A 19,804-nucleotide genomic window follows, 5' to 3' on the forward strand; every position below is an offset into this window, starting at 1 on the left:
TCGGCCAATTTGAAACTCAGTCGCACTGAGAGATGAATTAATTAATTAATTAAGGTCATAATGAGGAGCTTTTATTGGGCTGCTTCCTTTAGAGTTTAGCCTCAGTCAGCCATGTTGGCTTATACAATTGGGCATTCCAAATTCCATTATTGGTTTAGAAGTTCTACAATGAGAACAGATATGAGGTGTCTGGATTCCAATGGTCTCTCTTCTAGTTATATTTATATTTAATGTTTTCTATATTTATTGTCTTTATACATTTCTAATGAGTTTAAAAAGCATAGACTCAAGGTGTGAGTTTAGCATTGTCTGTTTTGTCTATTAACTTCCCAGGCACTTTAGGGGCCGGCCCCATATTTAGTATGATAGCTCATTGTGATGTATTCATATTTTACTATACCTACTTATACTCACATGATTGTTTATCCTGTCTGGGTACCATAATTAGTCTTTGATACTGTGTAAGAGGATAACAGGTGACACCTGTCTTTAATTATTGTTGATTGTATCTCACATATATAAAGACCTCACTTCCTGTTATCTTGTCATAACGCTGACGAAGGCCACACAGGCCGAAACGCGTTCGTTATCAACGTCAGAGGTAAATAAATTCATATAAAAAGGACATACAATGAGTGCTGGCATTTTCTTCATTTAAACTTGTATATACGAGCCTTGCACTGTAAGGACTTTATTCTAACCTGGAGTGCTGCGGGTTGTCTGCTTCGGCAGTACTTTCTTGCACTGAAAGATTACCAAACCAGACTGTGATGCCAGATCTGAGCAGGCTACGCTGGAGCTAAAAAAACCCCAAATATATATACTTAATATATATATTTAACTTAAGTAAAAGTATCAATAGGCCTACTGCAATGTAGAAATACTATATAAAAGCCTGGAATAAAAAATGTACCAAAGTATTGGTACCAAAAGTAAAAGTCACTCATTGTGCAGAATGTCCCAGGGCCATTTCACAAGTTCCAAAGTTGGAAATAGCCGAACTACAAGTTCACAATGCGACGCATTGTGAGCTTGTAGATCTGCCATTTTCAATTGGCCGAAATATATAGGGCTGAAGTGGTTTGATGTGTTTTGTAATAATAATCAAATTCTATAAAGTAAGCTGAAATAAGTTTTCAAATAATTGGAGTGGGGTAAAAGTACAATATTTTCCCGGAACTACTGCCCTACTGGTATGAGGGCAGTAGTTTCACTATTAATACTTTACTTGATCTATATTATAGTTGTTTGATTGGACTTGGGCTCTTTATCCGACCAACACTGCTGCAGAGATGTGAAGCAGCACTTTGTCACTGGCTAGCTGCACCTCCGTCACCACCTGCATGCAGCCGCTATAGCTACGTACCGTTTATCTGTATTTTCTACTCCTCTCGTGTTGAATGTCGCATCTCAGAGAACCTCGCAGTGGCATGTACGCACACTCGCACAGACAGCAGTAGTACAGATACAGATACATTCCCTACCTCTCTCTTCATGTTTGTGCTAAATACTCTAGTTGGGAGCTCTCTCTAGGTAGCCGGCGTGTTTTTCGCATGTCACACTTTACTTGAATACGTTACAATTTTCCTCAGACTTTACTTTCTTCTACTTTCTTCAGCTGATGTCTACAAATGTACACATGGAACCACATGGACCTTTAGGTCTGTAAACTAAAATGTGCATCTTCTGTTTTGTACACAATGCTTAATTGTTAATAATAGATAAATCAATAAACAATAATTAAAATCTAAGTTTGAGAACCACTGGCCTTAATGTTTTCTACTGACTATACTGTCTTGCTCAGAGACACACAGACTGGGGTCAGGGGGGTGGACCCTGCAGGGATCATCTGATTCTCAGACGGCCTCTTCCCACTGGCAAGGAGACATTATTATAGACTTGACTGATTTGATTCAAAACATTGTATGGAACCGGCTCACATACAACAGTGATTGCTGGTCTATTGCTGATAAGAATGACAACGTCCACTCTGCATGCCTGCCTGCCTGTGTTTTCAGAGTAAGATTGCGACAGTCCTTAATTAAACAACATACAATAACAACCTCTGATCTTTTACATCAGATGCAAACGTGTACTTGAAGCCGTGATACAAATCCTTTATTGAATGTTTTTTAGCTCAATCTACTACTTGATTTGGGTGTGCTCTCCAGACTAATTAGAGAGATTATTAGCAACAACACACAAACATATGAGGGTATTAATGTTCTACTAAGTGGATCATTAAAACCTTTGTCTTTGTATATTCTACCGCTTAAAGCTGACTAGGGTTCCCCAGAGCTCTATGCTATAGTAGTCCCTCTACATCAAATCTTTGCAGAAAATGGCCGATCTACAAGTTACGAGCTTGTATATCAGCTATTTCTGTGGAATATTCGCACTGTAGATCTTCTACTTACGAAAAAACAGCACAAATCTTTTCTTATGGAACCTAAATCCTTTCAGATGGTGTTCTGCAGCCAAATACAGATACATTTTGGGGTCCTTCGGCAGATTTTTTAAAAATGGGACAAAGAATTAAAGGAGCATAAAGGCAGACGATAGAAGGTGAGCAGAGGAGTCCCTGCAGGCTGATCTTTGATCATTAATATGAGGAACAGCTTGTTGTTCAAGGACAGTCCCTTTTTATGGGTTAGTCCCCTTGGACCAATGAAGCAGCGCTTCTCAAACTTTAAATTTCAAGGTACTTTGTACATTATTATTCCACGCCATCCCGATATAACACTGAGTGTACGGTGACGGGTTCATTTGCTTCCATTTGCACACAGAGCTGCAAGGGTTCCTAACTATCAATACGGACCCCCCTCAAGGACCCCTGGGGGTCCCCCAGATTCCACTTTGAGAACTACTTGACTTAACCCATTAAAACCGGGAAAGCATCTATTATTTTAGAATTAGCGTTGGCAATTCGAAAACAGCAGATACAAGGAGAACAAAAGTTGAATAATGTGTTGTGGAAATTATTTGAAATTTTTTGACTAATTTTGCATTTTTTTAAAACAAATCTTTTCTGGGGTTCCTGGCACAACATTTTCAAATGGTGGTCCGCGGCCATATACAGTTAATCAATTTGGGGGTCCTTAACACAATACGGTTTCTACTGATTTAGAAGGCATGCTTGCATATGTAGAATCAGTCTCAGGTATTAATGGGTTTAAGTTTAAGTTTGATAAACTTATAGCGGTGTCACAAGGTGACAAGGAGCTTTTGCTAGTACAAGTATTAAGTATAGTGCTCAAATACTACTAAAGTACTATTTCACCCGGCTTGCCGAGGCTTGTTATCACAGGCAGACAGTAATCACGAAAGGAGAATAAAAAGTAGAATAGAAATAAAATAACTGAAGTCACTTCACCTTTTTATTTCAAACAAACATTTTTCTATTGTCAGAGTTTATCTGCGGCGAGGCGGCTGAACGTATTGGTGCGTCTCACCGTCCAATTCTAGAAACACAGAAAGACACATTTATCATTGCTGCCTCCGCTGTACGACCTGATACCTCCGCTCAAATGAAATCTTGCACTACACACAGCCAGGCCTGTCAGCACCTCAACCCAATGAGCACTTGTGTTTCACCGCAGTCGCGCAGAAACCCTATATCTCCATATTTCTTTTCCATAAAGTAATACCCTACTTGGTCGTACAAGAGTGTCGCACAAAGGTAGGAAAGTAGGTGACCTACAAGCTCACCATGCAGTGTGAACTTGTAGATCTGCTATTTTTTTTTCTTTTAAGTGAAAGTGTGGGTTTTATAATATAGAACCAATGAAATGTAAGTATGTTAACAATAACAAGAGCTTGTGACAAAAAATAACAACTACATTGGAACACTTTTAGTTTTAGTTTTTTCCATTGGCTTTTAGACATACCGGTACATAGTTTTCTGCCCAACAGCGACAATTTGATAGTCAGTCCCCTAACATTACATATAGGCCATAATGGGTTTTATTATTTATTATTTTATTTATTTTATTGGTGATTATTCTATCGATAGACAGAGAAGTCCGTTTAACCACTTTAGCCCTATTTAATACTTTATCCTACAACAGTGTCACACAAAAATAGCCGTAGAGCTTGTAGATAGGCTATTCTTATTACAATCAGAATGTTTTTTTTTTTTTCCCAAACCAATAAAACTAATTCTGATTCTGATTTGTTCGATTAACTGTTGCCACCCTAGGTTATGTAGACTTCTCAAACTGTATTTTCACGTTCTGGCATGGTGCTGATGTGAAGTTGTCAGGTGGATTCGCCGTGAACCTTTTCAACCTGAGGTACCTGAGGTGCACAACTTGTCCTGAGGCAGTACTTGAAGAAATGACAGTACTGTTTCTTTAACAACTATCATTTACGTCTTGTCGACTCGGAAACGACCCTCGCGACAACCTGGCTACAGCTTAGGGCAAACATGTCACTTCGGCTATGGGCCGGCGCAAAGCCTCATGGGTATTCACTTAAACAAAGTGAGAGCTATCATCAAATATGCAACAGCTTAATCTGCAATAATGAAATGAATATTATGAATAGCGTGGTCGTTTACAAAAACACTCTGTGGTAGGGGGAAAAAAAGAAGGCCAGATAAGGCTCTTCCAAATAAACACTAAACTGTAAAAACAATTCCATGAACAATTAAGCTAAACGAGCATAAAGAGGGAATAACAGTGAAGAGTTGTTTGCCAGCGATAGCACACCTTTAATCTTCTCTGCCCTCTTAGGTGTGGGTGTGTAGTAGCCTACACAGCAAAAAACCTGATGTACTGTACACAGGATTTCTACTGTGTAGAATTCTGAAAGCTCCTTTGCACAATCAATAAACACACTTCATCTTCTGCCTCTGTCGACCTTGTTGGGGTTTTTTTCTCCATTCAGTTATCAAGAAATCTTGACATTTGAGCGTTTTCAGCGCTTTTCCAGCTCCGGCATTTTGTTCACTTTTGTTTGACATACGGCCAACATCTGTATTAACAGGAAATTCCACACACACCTACAGTACAAGCAGACTTGTCCTACGTTTCACCAGCAGAGCGAGAACTGTCTTTCGGTGCCACAGTCTTTTCCCTTCACAACAAAGAGTTCACTGTGCTTTTTCCTTCATCCATGTGGCTATATTATCCTTTTTATGAGGAGATGAGGGGCATGAACAAAAAGCATAATTCAAGACAATTATCATTTATACACAGTCAAAACTACGGGCCCCGTTCCCAGCCGCTCTGGCGCTAGACATGTTTTTTAAATAAAAACCCTAAGGAAATGATATTTTCCACATGACATTTCTTTCTTGTGCAGCGCTGCTGTTCACATCCCTCAAGGCTGATAAGACGTCCAATTATTTGGTAATTTAGTTCAGACGAGAGCAGGAGAGTCTGAATGTGCTTGAGGAGAGAACAGTACAGTACTACACTATTATTGTACACCATGGCCACCGATTAAAGCCCTTTCTATGAGGCCCTATGGGGTTAGTTCTGTATTAATATAGAGCAGTGGTTCTCAAAGTGGAGTCTGGAGACCCCCAGGGGTCCTTGGGGTCAGAAAGATTACTTTAGTTGATATAGCATAGAAACCCCTAAATTACAGTTAACCACTTTAACCATATACTGTACATCAGCTGTTTGAAAATAGCCAATCCACAAGCTCACACTGAGCTTCTAGGTCGGCTATTTCTTTTTTAAATCTTGGAAGAAAACAAAATGTGAAAGATTTGAAAAGTTATTGAATCATTTTAACAATGCAAATCTTGTATGGAGATTTGTTGCACAAAATATTTACGGCCAAAAGCCAAATGCATGAATTTGAGGAGTCCTTGACATGAAAAACGTTTGAGAACCACTTCTATTGACACATCGGGGCTCAATTCCAGAAAAAAGTAGATACAGCATTGTGCTTCACCAAGGCGGATTGCAATAATATTATACGGTATGTACAGCAGATATTAGGAGTCGTTGATTAGAAGGAATGGATCTCTGTAGGCATTGGATGAGGGGTTGGAGCAGTCAGAAGGTCTACTGGTCGAGGGTTTGGAGCTGGCTGAGGAACAGGGACAGCATGGATCAGCTGGGGGGGAAGAGTGGGGAGGGGTTTGGAGGGGGGGGGCTCCCAAAATGCAGAGGATAGATTCAAAGAAGATCCAGACTCTGTAGGAAGAGATGTGGGGATGGATCATCTCTGCGGTATGGTACATCTACTGGTGCTGGGATCACGAGATCGTGAACTGGAGTGGAGTTGGAGATTCGGGGGAGAGGTGGAGGGCACATGGAAGAAAGACGGGGAGGCGGGGGGGATGGGAGGGGGGGGGGGGTAGGCCAGGAGAGCAAAGGTGATGAGGTCTCACTCACGGTAGAACACATATTCTGTGTAGCTGGTCCAGATCTTGTCGTCTGTCTGCTCGTGGGCAAAGGCGCAGGTTCCCGTAGAGTTGCACGCCACCATGTGAAAGCCCGCGTCCGCCAGCTTGTCGAACGCCTGCTCCAGGAAGGTGAACTTGAGATAGTAGCGGGATGTGTAGCGCTCCGGCGGCCGGTCAGGGTCTCGGCTCTCGTTCAGGGTCTCCCCGAACACCTCTTTGGCCAGGGCGGTCTTTCCGCACACCATGATGCGCGCCACGCGCCGGAATTTGGCATCGGTCTGGCTGTCGCGACCCAGGGTGTACGAGCCGCGGTAGCCGATCGTGATGAAGCCAGCGCGCTTGCCATCTGTGCTGGCAGGCGCCAGGCTGGCACAGGCGGCGCCAGTTGCACCGAGGGACCCGAGGGTGCGGGTGTTGTCGACCGACGGCGAGGAGTCCTCAGTGTCGCTCTGGCAGCCCTCATCGCCCAGAGAGTTCTGTTTGCTGATTTTGGGCACCAGCTGCTTGACCAGCAACGGGAGGTTGAAGAACTCGGCCTCCCGCTGCAGACGTCCTCGCTCCGGGAAGTGGTCCGGCAGGACCAGCTGTTGGTCACGCATGTAGTCCAGGATGTACCGGAACAGGAAGCCGTCTCGGTCCACAAAGAAGCGCCCCTTCGTGTCCCGGGCCAGTCCTTTGCTGGACTTTCGGGTGAACATCTCCCCCAGCAGGGAGTCCGGCACGCTTGTGAGCGTGGAATAGCGAGTGATGTACACCTGGCCGCCGACATTAAGCTCTATAATCTCTGGGAAGGCTGCCTCCTCTGCGGCTATGCTACTATCTGGTAAAGCCATGGTGGCTTGAGTCCTTGACTCTTTGTCAAGGCTGAGGGAACTGAAAACCTTTCTTTGTCACCTCGGTAAAGGTTCGAGTTCAAATTGCACTACAGTGCCTAATTAGCCTAATATGGAGCCGGGGAAAAAAACGTTTCACACTTCAGTCAGTGAGTGAGGTGTGTTTTTGTCAGGATAAAGCTCGAAGCTCCAGATGCACTCAGAAGAACACACTGTCACTATAGTAAACGGAGCGTCTAAAATGCGGTGCTCTATATTTTGCGCAAAGGCAGCTTTACACGCTCACACCAAGCATGTATAATAAGCCAGTGTTAAGGTGCTACGAAGCCATCTATTCTAACTAATAGCTGTTCACAACGATTAAAACATAGCGGAGAAGTTCACATTACAGAGAATGGAAACTGGTTCCATGTGGCTTCTTTACGCGTATTTAGCAGCGATAATATCCCGAAAATGAAATCCGACTTGTACTACCTGGACACGCACGGGCATTAACGGTCCACAACAACAACAAAGGCTTCTTCTTTCACTCATTTTCGCTGGGTCGTCTCGCCGCAAACTGGGTCGGGTGGCCCGAGTTCAATGTTCAAGCATTTCAGGCTGAGTCCATCCATAGTTTTCGAGGAGCCAGAGGCATAGGAGGCATGTTCCGATGTAGTGAGTGCTGCCGACATGCCACTTTTCCATCATTCATTGTATCAACCAGCAGCGAGCTGCGGTTATAGCTGCCTACATGCAGCCCAACCGCCCTGTTGTGTTGTGTTCTGTTCCGTTCTGTCCTGTGAGAATGTCAGACTGTATTGAAGCTGCACCGTTTATGGAGCTCACTGTAATATTCATCTGCTTTAAAGCTAAACCACACCTACCCGCGGATGACGCGGCCTGCCTATAGCTATTACAGATGCCGTCCAATAGCTCTGTAGTGTTTTGTTTTGTTTTGTTTTTCCACGCTTTCATTTGACTCTTGATGCTCATTGCTCAACCTTTTTAATTTCAAGGGCCCCCGGCCCGTTGATAAGTATTTAAATTGGACATGAACCTTAATATTATTGGTTTTTTTATTTTATCTCAATGCAGCCTACTAGCCCGCCTGGCTATAATCAATACATTCAAGTGTGAATTGTATAAGATAATAAGATTATTACAATACAAACCATTGAGGGGAACCAATGGATGGACTACAGTAGCCTATTTAACGTCAAATTAACGCCTACAATGAAATTACTTTATTTGGTCAATTTTTATTGGAAATCTGAACCGGGATTTATTTTTAAAAATAGTTCAACATCAACATCAATGTTGCAAAATTGTGTGTAGATTATTTTAAAATGTATTTACTTATAATAATCAGAGCGGACTACTGTTGTATTATGGGGTAACAGCGCCATCTAGTGATTAATATTTACGCACCATGGATTATTCAAGCCTGTCTATGGTGCGGAGCAGCGGATTGATTGATTGATTGAAATATTTATTAACAGTTTGTAGAATTTACAGTACATTTTAAGCACAAACTCAATACAAAGACTGTTAACTGTGAGTGGACGACCCAATTAAGCATTACACTTGTTTACAACAGGGTCCACATTGTTCAATTCATCAAAACATTTAGAGACATACAAATAGACACTTCTAAGTTCTATGTAGCTAAAGAACAGAACAGGAATTCATCATATAGGAAGCAAAAAGGGAAAAGATACATATACAGTGAGGGGAAATGGGGTGGGGGGGGGATTCAGATTTTACAGAGGCCAGTTTCGAATTGCAGCCATCCGTAGGTGCCCTTTGAGAGCGGTTTTGAAGGAGTCAAGGGATTCACATGTCTTAATGACTGTTGGTAGGGCGTTCCACATTTTGGTGGCATAGGAGCGAAAATAATTTAGTCCCTTGTTTGTGCCGAATCTGGGTTGTACATGGTTTGTTGCACTCCCTCTGGTGTTGTGGGTGTGGACTTCGTTTACATTAAGGAAGTATTTAGACAGGTACATGGGTATCTTGGTGGTGTATCGAATCTTGTGGACCAGACCCATTGCAAGATGCTGTACTCTGTCGTCGACCCTAAGCCATCCCAGCCTGTCAAAGTGGGCAGGGGTGAGGTGGGTTCGGGGGGTGAGGCCAAGTAGGAGCCTGACCAGTTTGTTTTGGGAGGTCTGGAGCCTTGTTTTAAGGGCCTTTGAGGTGCTGTGGTACCAAGAGGTGGATGCATAGTCAAAGAAACCTTGTACGAGGGCTCCTGTTAAGGTCTTCAAGGTGTTTTTGCTGACCAGTGAGGAGATCCTGTAAAGGAATCTTGTTCTTTGATTGACTTTTTTGATTACGTTGGTGGCCATCTTATCACCGGAAAGATTGGCCTCCAGGATGGAACCTAGGTAGGTAATTTGATCTTTTCGTGTGATAATATTGTCACCCACTCTAACCAAGAAGCCATCTGCCTTGCTGAGATTACTATTTGATCCGAAGAGGATGGATTCAGTTTTTCCCAGGTGTAAGGATAGTTTGTTATCAGCGAGCCAGGTGCAGATTCTACCGAGTTCAGAGCTGAGGGTCTTTTCAACCTGCAGTTTGTTCCTGTCCGAGACCAGCAGTGCTGAGTCATCTGCGAACAGGAACAAGTTGCAGTCACAAGCTGAAGTCATGTCGTTAACATATATTAGGAACAGTAAAGGCCCTAGTATGCTTCCTTGTGGGACGCCACAGCTCACTGGGAGGAGAGGGGACAGTGTTCCGTTCACCTCCACCATCTGTTCTCTCCCCTCCAGGTAGGATTGCATCCAGCTCACGGAGGCAAAAGTAAAACTATACATGTGAAAAATCAAAAATACTCCGTTACAATTGGACTGTATTTAAAAAATAATAATAGTCCTATATATCTTTTAAACGTGTAAAAGTACAAACCATTGGCATCACAATATTATACTTCATTAGATCACCAATAAAGTAGTCTACTAAATTGTTTTAATTTTACATTTATTTTTTATAGCTGATCTACAAGCTCGAGTTTGTAGATCAGCCGAAGTATAAAATAGGGCTATTAATAGTTATTACAAATATATATCTGCAAAGTATAATAATAATAATAAACCTGCAAAGTAACTACAAAGCTAAATGTAATGAGTTTGCATGCTTTTTTGATAACAACATTTTTAACATTAGAGCTGATATTATGAATGGTGCTGCTGCTAGCTCAAACCTTCAAACAGCAGCTAATGGTCCCAGGGTAGATCTCTCCAGGGGGAGCCTATTATCTTTCTGCGCAATTGATGAAGACGAACTCCGCAAAACCATATCACAGATGACATCATCCTCCTGTTCATTGGATACAATTCCCACCACCTTTCTCAAAGAGGTCTTAGACAGTGTGATTGGAGATATCCTAAAGATTGTAAACAGCTCTCTACGCTCTCAGGCGTCTTTCCAGACTGCTGTAGCTGTAGTTAGGCCCCTACTCAAGAAACACAATCTTGATCCCTCTGTTTTGGGTAACTATCGACCCATTTCAAATCTACCCTTTCTGGGCAAGGTTTTAGAAAAATGCATCTTTCATCAATTGGATGTGTTTCTACAGAACAATAATGTGCATAACAAATTCCAATCTGGCTTTAGGAAAGGTCACAGCACAGAAACAGCACTTGTAAAAGTAATTAATGCTCTTAGGGCAGGGGTGTCGAACTCAACTTGGGGCGAGGGCCGCATTGGTCAAAAGGTCACTTGATGGGGGCCACAACCAGTTGCGCACGCATGCTCGATGTCTCAGTCAGTCACTGCTATAATATCTATCTATCTATCTATCTATCTATCTATCTATCTATCTATCTATCTATCTATCTATCTATCTATCTATCTATCTATCTATCTATCTATCTATCTATCTATCTATCTATCTATCTATCTATCTATCTATCTATCTATCTATCTATCTATCTATGTATGTATGTATGTATGTATGTATTTGGTTAGAATGGGTAGGGTTTAAAAAAAGGCAAGAATTTGCTCTGGTGCACTGGCCTAAAAGTGGGTCCTTAGAAACTGCTAAAACGTCTGAAATGTATGTATGTAGGTATGTATGTGTGTGTGTATTTTAAAAGGGGGGGGGGCCTTTTTGGTAAAAATCCCTGCCCGCAATGTATGTATGTATGTATTTGGTTAGAATGGGTAGGGTTTAAAAAAAGGCAAGAATTTGCTCTGGTGCACTGGCCTAAAAGTGGGTCCTTAAAAACTGCTAAAACGTCTGAAATGTATGTATGTAGGTATGTATGTGTGTGTGTATTTTAAAAGGGGGGGGGGCCTTTTTGGTAAAAATCCCTGCCCGCAATACCTTCATATATTTAAAATGAGTCCAAAATAGGGTTACCAGTGAAGGGCCAACTGCCTATTCACTGGGGACTATGCAAGGCAGAGGCGTCCACCCCCCTGAGTCCAAGTTTAAGCTAGACCGCATACCTAAACCATATTCTAAAACCCAATGGTAAAATGGATATAAAAAAAGGAAATTAATAAAACAACCTAAAACCAAACAGGAGTAAAAGTTCACAGCAAGGCCTGGATACCATTTATTTATTTACATAAAAATGAACAGGAAGGGGATAAAAATCAACTTCTTTCATTAAGACCAGTGGGTGTTACAGTTTGTAATTTTTTTATCCATCTGTGTTCCATGAGTTTCCGCTGTCCACTGGTCCAACGGACTCCACATTCCAGACCTGAAATGATGAGGTTAGCGATAGGATGGGATTGAAAGTGTGTGTACAGAGTTGTGTGTATGTCTGCTCGTTGGATGTGATATAAGTGTTGTTTGAGGCGTGTTTCTAGTGTGTGTCCGGTTTCTCCTATGTAGTGTTTGTGACATTGTGTGCAGGTGATGATGTAGACTATATTGGGTGTGGTCAGAGACAGGGGATCCGTGATGGGGGAGGAAGTGTGACTATGGGGGTTATTGATGAATTTGCGGGGTTTGAAATGGAGTGTATGAGGCTGTGGGGGCTTGGGAGGTAAAGTGGAAAATTTGGAATGCACAAGGAGGTCACCCAGGTTCTTATTCCGTCTAAGTGCTGAAATTACTGAATGTGTTTGTAATGGGGGGTAGGATTGTTGTGTGGTGGTGAAATTCTGTTTAAATTTGTGGTGTAGTGGTTGGAGTGTATGTGAAAATGTGGTTATGAATGGGAGTAGTGTTGTAATGGTAGAGGAGCCGATGGCCTGGATGGTGGGAGAAGAAGAGTTAGAGGAGGGAAGACCTAGAGGAGAGGGTAATGTGTGGGCCCCGTCCAGGTCCGTCCCTGTCCCCGCGCTAGAGAGAGGCTGAGGTGGCTGGGGAAGAAGGCTAGGATTGAGGTTAGGGTGAGGAATGGGGGTGAGAGGGTTAGAGGTAGGAGGCAGAGTGTTTGTGGAGAGTGGCTGGGCGGGGGAGAGAGAGGCCAGGGCATTGCTCCTGATGGTACGCAAAAACCTTTTGCTGTAACCTCTCCTTCGGAGGACTGTAAAGAGTGTGTGTGTGGCCTGAGTAAAGTGTTCCCTATTGGATGAAATCCTGAAAAACCGAATGATTTGTGATTTGATGATTCCTGCAAATGTGTGCTTTGGGTGGTAGCTGTGTTTATGGAGTAGTGCGTGTGTGTCTGTGTCCTTAAAATAAATTTTTGTCAGTAGTTGTTTATGTGTAGGATCTATTGTATGAAAAAATACGGTGGTGTCCAGGAAGTTAATCTCTGTTGGATGAATTATGTGTTTGATGGTTATGGAAGCATGGTGTGTGTTCAAAATCTGTAAAAATTTATCAAACTGTTGTAAGGTGTGTGGCCAGAGTCCTATGATGTCATCTAAAAATCTGAAATACATGGTAGGTTGTAGTGGACACTTTGCCAAGGCCTCTCTCTCCCACTCACTCATGTATATGTTAGCATAAGCGGGTGCAAATTTCTTGCCCATAGCTGTGCCCTCTATCTGTAAGTAATGTTTGTTATTAAATGTGAAGTCATTGCAATTAAGACTAAGTTCTAATAGTTGTAAAATGGCATTGTCTGGTCTAGTGTTGTCCGGGTGTGTCTGGAAAAGGTTTCTAACTGCCTGTAAGCCAGTGGCTGTATGTATGTTAGTGTAAAGGCTGTCAATGTCTATGGTGAAAATGTATGTGTGTGGTGGCACGGCTATGGGCTTGATTTTTTCCAGGAAATCATATGTGTCTCTTAAATAACTGGCGTGTATGGTGGAGAGGGGGTTGAGGAAGTGGTCTATGTATTGTGCTATGTGGTAGGACTCACTGCTGCAGTCTGACACTATGGGTCTGCCGGGAGGCACCTCGAAGGGAATAGTCCAAGTCTGGGGATCCTTATGGATTTTGGGTAGTAGATAGAAAATCCTAGGTCTGGGGTTATCGGGTCCATAGAGGAAGTCGCGTTGTTTGGAGGTGATGTAGTTTTGGTGATAAAGTGTTGTAATGATTTGTCTGAGTTTGATCTGAGTCTGTGGTTGTATGCTGGCTGCTATGTGAGTGTAGTATCTAGTGTTGGAAAGTTGTCTGTTGGCTTCATATGTGTATTGGAAATTATCTAGAATGACTATTTTTGAACCTTTATCAGCTGGTTTAATAACTATTCGGGTGTTGTTCCGCAGTGTTGTGATGCTGTTCCGTTCGTCTGTGGTCAGGTTGTCAGGTCTGTCTGGTGGTGGGTGGTACTGATTAAGTGTATGGTTATCTAGCTGTATGAGGTCTCGTATCCTGCCGTCCACCTGGGAGAGTTTTGGCTCCCAAGTGGAGGGCAGGACAAAAGGTGTACGTCCGTCTGTCTGTGTGTTTTGGAAAAAGTCTATTAGTTTAAGTCTCCTATGGTATCTGTGTGTGTCCCTTCGAAGTGCCTCCCAATCTGTCCCTGTGGGTCGAGGAATGTAGGCGAGACCCCTCTCCAGCAACTGGGCCTCTGCGGCCGTGAGACGGACGGACCTGGACAGGTTCAACACATTGGAGTGGGGGTCAGGTGCTGGTCGGAGGGACTGAAGGGCTGTTGGACGTTGAGAGGAAGAGGAAGAGGGGGGAAGAATGGTGGTGGACGGTGTGGGAGAGGGGGGAGGGAGGGGGGAGGGGGGAGGAGGAGGAGGAGGAGGAGGAGAGGAGCCTGTTGGGAACAAGGCAGGTGCCAGAGGAAGGGGAGAGGTAGGGCAGGAATCCAGGCCTCGGCTCCTGTTTAACGAAAATTTAGATGTGTGCACCAGTGGTTGAATATTTTGACTGCTGTGTTGTGTGTCCAGTGTATGTTGTCGGGTTCTGTGTGAAACTGCTCGGGGTCAACTGGTGGGATGTATGGGAAATGTGTGGAGATGTACTGGTTCATGAGTGTGAGGTTCTTTTTCTGTTTGACTGTTAGGAACTGGGAGAAGTTGATGAGGGGAATATGGATGGTGGCGTTTGGGAAGGTCCGTTGTGCCTCCTTGTGCATCCCATTAAGCTGCCTATAGGAGGTCTGGTCTGTATCATTGTCCTTGCAGTTGATGCCCACCGAGAGAATGACTTCTTCTACCCTGGGGTGAACCTCCGCCTTTTCCAAAACCTTGGTCAGGTGGTTGAAGGTCGCCCCAGGGTAGCTGTCTATCTGGAGGTCAGTGTGGTGTGATGGTGGAATTCTATTTAAGTTGGAGTCCCCCAAGATGGCCACCGGCTTATGGACCACAATGTTCCAGTCCAACACCTTTCTCTTTGGCCTGGCCTTGTGGTATGTGGGTATGCAGGGAAGTGCTGGGGATGTAGGGGGTGGTGACATGGGTGGATGTGAGGCGCCAGTGGTGAGAGGCTGCGGGATCGGGTGGTTCTGAGAGGGTTCAGAGGGGCCTGTTTGGTCACGGTTGTTCCCGTATCGAGGCCTACTCATCATTACCCGGGATCTCAGGGTACCGATCCCGCGCTTCACACCGGCGCCTCCTGTGGGGGAAAGGGAAATGGAGTTTAATTCATTGGATAATGCTGGGATGTGCTGGGGAGTGGTGGGTGTGGTGGGAAGTACTGGTGAGGTGGGTTGGAGTGGGCTTGGGGCTGTGGATTCCTCACAAGTAGAGCACTCCCTGGGTTGGAAACGGGGGGAGGTTCCAGTGGTGGTGTGGGTATTCTTGGGTGTTGAGGAGGCAGAAGGAAGGGGATAGGGTGAGCTGCCCGCAACCTCCACATCCCGAACCCCGTTAGGGGGTCCGGGTGCAGAGGAGGCGGGCAGTGTTGAGTCCTCCGGGACCGGGGGGAGGGGGGTTGTGGGGGGCAACCGGGAGCTGGTCCTGTGGGGTTTTGCTCTCTGTGGCTGGGGGGGCGCCAGAGCAAAGGCCTCTGGACGCCTCCCCAGGGACAGAGAGCAAATGGGTCTGGGTTGTGGGCGGGGGGCACTAGGGAGGACGGGTCGCTGGTCTGTGGGGGTTATGAGGAGGGGTGGGATGGTAGGCCGCCTGGTTATAGGGAGGGTGAGAAGGGGTGGGATGGAAGGCGTTGGGAGTAAGGCTGGTGGGGAAGTGTTCCTGCCTAGAGGAGGGGGGAACACTTGGGCTGGGGTCCTAGGGTGTGGGAGAAGGCCAGGCCGAGCACTAGCAGAGCTATTGGGAGGTCTCGAGTGAGGTGGAGGGGGGGCGGTGTGTGTTGCTGTGTATGTGTTCGCTCGTGTATGTATGTTGTAGCGGTTTGTATGTGTGAAATGTTGCTGTGTATTGAGTTGTGTCTGTGTATGTTGTCTGTGTTGTGTGTGTTGTGTGTGTTGTGTTGGCTGTGTGTGTTGTGTGTGTTGTGTGGTTGGCTGTGTGTGTTGTGTTGGCTGTCTGTGTTGTGTGTGTAGTGTGTGTTGTGTGTGTTGTGTGTGTCGTGTGTTTGGCTGTGTGTGTTGTGTGTGTTGTGTGTGTTGTGTGGTTGGCTGTGTGTGTTGTGTGTGTTGTTGTGTGTGTTGTGTGTTTGGCTGTGTGTGTTGTGTGTGTTGTGTGGTTGGCTGTGTGTGTTGTGTGGGTGTCTGTATCTGTAATATGTTGCTAACCCGGGTTAGGGTTGCAGTAGTCAGTCTCTGGGTGTATCGTTTGTGTGCCCAACCTATGGCTATGGCATAGGCCATGGGGTTGTGTGGGTGTATGTCTGGTGTGAGTGTGTCTATGGTGTCTGTGTAGTGTGTTTGTAATGTGTGCATGTTTGTGTTCATCCAGTTGTGTGTGTTGTGGGCCACCTGGGTGGTGGTGGTCTCAGTGGGGCAGGCGGGTTTGATGAAGGTGGTGAGTTTGTTCACCTGTGTATGTATGTATGTATGTATGTATGTATGTATGTATGTATGTATGTATGTATGTATGTATGTATGTATGTATGTATGTATGTATGTATGTATGTATGTATGTATGTATGTATGTATTTGGTTAGAATGGGTAGGGTTTAAAAAAAGGCAAGAGTTTGCTCTGGTGCACTGGCCTAAAAGTGGGTCCTTAAAAACTGCTAAAACTTCTGAAATGTATTTATGTAGGTATGTATGTGTGTATGTATTTTAAAAGGGGGGGCTTTTTGGTAAGAATCCCTGCCCGCAATACCTTCATATATTTAAAATGAGTCCAAAATAGGGTTACCAGTGAAGCCTATTCACTGGGGACTATGCAAGGCAGAGGCGTCCACCCCCATTGTTCTGTAAAGCACTTTGAGCTGCATTTCATGTCATGAAAGGTGCTATACAAATAAAGTTTTATTATTATTATTATTATTACAGTAAACTAAAGCTGACATGCCACACCCCTCTCTTATGCCAATTGTTTCTTGTCACTGGCACTGCTGTTGTGTGTTTGTATAAAAAGATCACACCTGTGTGAACTGAGTGGTGCACATTTATTGTTATTGTTACTGTAGGCCTAATGTACTGTGTGTGATATTGGCCTTAAACCAATATATCACTAATCAGTATCTGTAAAATAATATATCGGTTTTAGCAGATAAATAATTATGTTGAAAAATAAATGTAAAAAAGCCTGAAAAAGTATTTTGTGATGATGAAGGCTACAAATTATATCCGTGTGTTCTGGGAAGCTTTCAAAAGAGTCAACAAGTTAGAAGCTGTTTATGTTGCAACATTTCAATAGGCTTAATGGTGTGTGTGTGTGTGTGTGTGTGTGTGTGTGTGTGTGTGTGCCTACTATACTTGACGGTTCTGGTATTCCTTGTGAGGACCAAATGTCCTAGTATTGTAGAATATGAGAAATAGACATTGTGGGGACCATTTTCCTCACTCCTCACAAAACAAATGATTGTTTTATGGTTAAAAAAAGATTTTCACAAGTTAGATTTAGGGATTAGAGATATAGTTAGTATATAATATAATATAGTTAGATAGTGAAAAGAAAAATGGCATAAATTTGTGCCCTAAAATGCTGTCTTCATATATAGTAATAGCAAAAGACTTTGACACCAACTCTATCCGTTTTAATGAACAGCTGCCAAAGCAGCAGGGACTGTTATAGGTCACACTGAACCTGTCTGAGAGCAGCGGGGACGTTCTAGTTCACAGTGAGATCTGTCTGAGCCATTCACAGCTTCATCTCGACAGCCTCCGGCTCATTGTCGGCTGCTCTAATCGAACACAGGGTCGTTCTGACCCAAACTACTGTGACACACAATTCCCTTACACTTACACACGTGCTGTACCTGGACCCTTAGCCTGGCATTAGCCAGACTGATAACGTGGATTCACATTCCTGTGTGTGTGTGTGTGTGTGTGTGTGTGTGTGTGTGTGTGTGTGTGTGTGTGTGTGTGTGTATGTTCAGTGTCTTCTCAGTGCCATCAAGAGGCCCCATTCTGCCCGTGATTTCCCCAGTGGGGTAAGCAAAGCAAAGCAAAGTTCTTTGTTTACCCAGGGAAGTGGACTAAGCTCGAGATACTTGTTTACAGCCACACCCTGCTCATAGAACATTTCATGGTAGGGGTTCAATGCCAGTCTGGAAGTGCAGGCTATGTGGGCCCACAGCACAGGGCTCCATCTTGCACCACCCTTATCCCTAAACTTATTTGCCATTTTTTACTATTTTGAAAATAATTTTGAAAATAGTTCAACTAGCCGATCTATACACATTGTGAGCTTGTAGATCAGCTATTTGAACTATTTTAAAAGGTTTATTTAAATAGTAAAAAATGGCAAATAAGTTTAGGGATAAGGGTTGGCGCAAGATATAGCCCTGCCCCTAGTACACACCAAGTATAGGCTACATTTACTTAAGTACTGTACCTGAGCACAATTTTGGGCTGCTGTCAACCAGAAACCTGTTATACAATTGTGGGGTCCTTCACACTTAAACGTTTTAGAACCGCTGCTTTAATTGTAATACAATTTATGTCAAAATCTGACTATAGGCCTATTTATTCCATAGCATGTGAAGCTACAGTAATGGGGCAGGGTGCCGTTCCCTGTCAGGGAGATGCAGCATAAGAGCTCCATTTATTATTCCCTTCAATGAAATATGCAACGCTAGCAAAATAGGCTCTACTCTACTCTTTCTTGAGCACTAGAATGTCAGCCCAGGACAGCAAAAAGAGCTACTTTTGTACGTCCGTAAATTCAATGTTCGAATCCCAGTCCTGTGTCGGTGGCCCAGGGCCAGGGGTAAATAAATAGAAAGAAAACTATTTATAATAATAGTGTGCTATCAGAGGTGATGTATTTTCTGTACCAGAAGCAGGTTGGAGTCTATTAATTCCAATGGAATAGTGAGCATAGTGTTGTATTTGTGTTGTTCGTATTTATCTGTTATATGTGAAAAAAGGAAAATGGAATGCACACACGCAAATGTGTTTTACACAATGGCAAATAAAGGAATCTAAATCTGAATCTGAACACCAAAACAGCTTCTGAATCATTCTTCATGGTCACTGAACTAAATATTGGACCCGCAATCATCTCAAGCCACACAATCTTTGGTAGATTTTTTCGACATTTATTTATATCTCCCAGCAACACACTGCTAGGTCAGTAATTTACATGCAGAGACTTCCTCCATTTCAAATCCAACGGTCAAGTCTCCTCAGTGGCTTGCACATGTCAGAGAGAAGTGTGTCTGTCGCAGTCGACAGCTATGTTTCCTCCTCAGCTCCTCTGACCTGTGGGGTCCCCCAGGGCTCCATCTTACGACCAATCCTTTTCTCCCTTTACATGTTGCCACTTGGTGCGCTTATAAATAGTTTCGAAGGTGTATCCTATCACTGTTACGCTGATGATACGCAACTGTATTTCCTTTAAGCACAATGACATCAACAAACTCGATATCCTGCGTGATTGTTTAGCAACTTTAGCTGGAATAAATAACTGGATGGCACTTAACTTAATGCAAATAAAACAGAGATCCTTGTCATAGGCCCTGAAAACATCACTAACTAACGCAATCCGGCTTTCCTTGGGCCCACTGGCTTCCAACATAACAGACATTGCAAATAATCTGGGTGTCTTTTTCGATAAACACATGAACTTCGAGTCCAACATAAAGAAGGTCACCCAATCATGTTTTTATCACTTAAGTAATATATGAAAAATCAAACCAATCCTCACTTCTCAAGATCTGGAAAAAATCATTCATGCTTTTGTTTCATCCCGTCTCGACTACTGCAATGGACTCTACACTACCCTTAACTGTTCCTCT

At 43.7% G+C, this 19,804-nt stretch overlaps 1 protein-coding gene across 1 annotated transcript; it reads right to left on the reverse strand.

The window, feature by feature from the left end:
* Positions 1 to 6,105: 6,105 nt before the first annotated feature.
* Positions 6,106 to 7,995, reverse strand: kctd12b (potassium channel tetramerisation domain containing 12b). Its single transcript, XM_083786003.1, has one exon. The coding sequence runs from the start codon at positions 7,192 to 7,194 to the stop codon at positions 6,343 to 6,345; it is 852 nt and encodes a 283-aa protein (XP_083642129.1). The 5' UTR covers positions 7,195 to 7,995; the 3' UTR covers positions 6,106 to 6,342.
* Between the last annotated feature and the right edge of the window lie 11,809 nt (positions 7,996 to 19,804).

This window comes from Protomyctophum parallelum (genome assembly GCF_964188405.1).
Source record: "Protomyctophum parallelum genome assembly, chromosome: 16".
Taxonomy (NCBI): domain Eukaryota; kingdom Metazoa; phylum Chordata; class Actinopteri; order Myctophiformes; family Myctophidae; genus Protomyctophum; species Protomyctophum parallelum.

Bases quoted from the DNA above. Each gene is read 5' to 3' on its own strand.
- kctd12b (XM_083786003.1), bottom strand. From the start codon at position 7,194: ATGGCTTTACCAGATAGTAGCATAGCCGCAGAGGAGGCAGCCTTCCCA.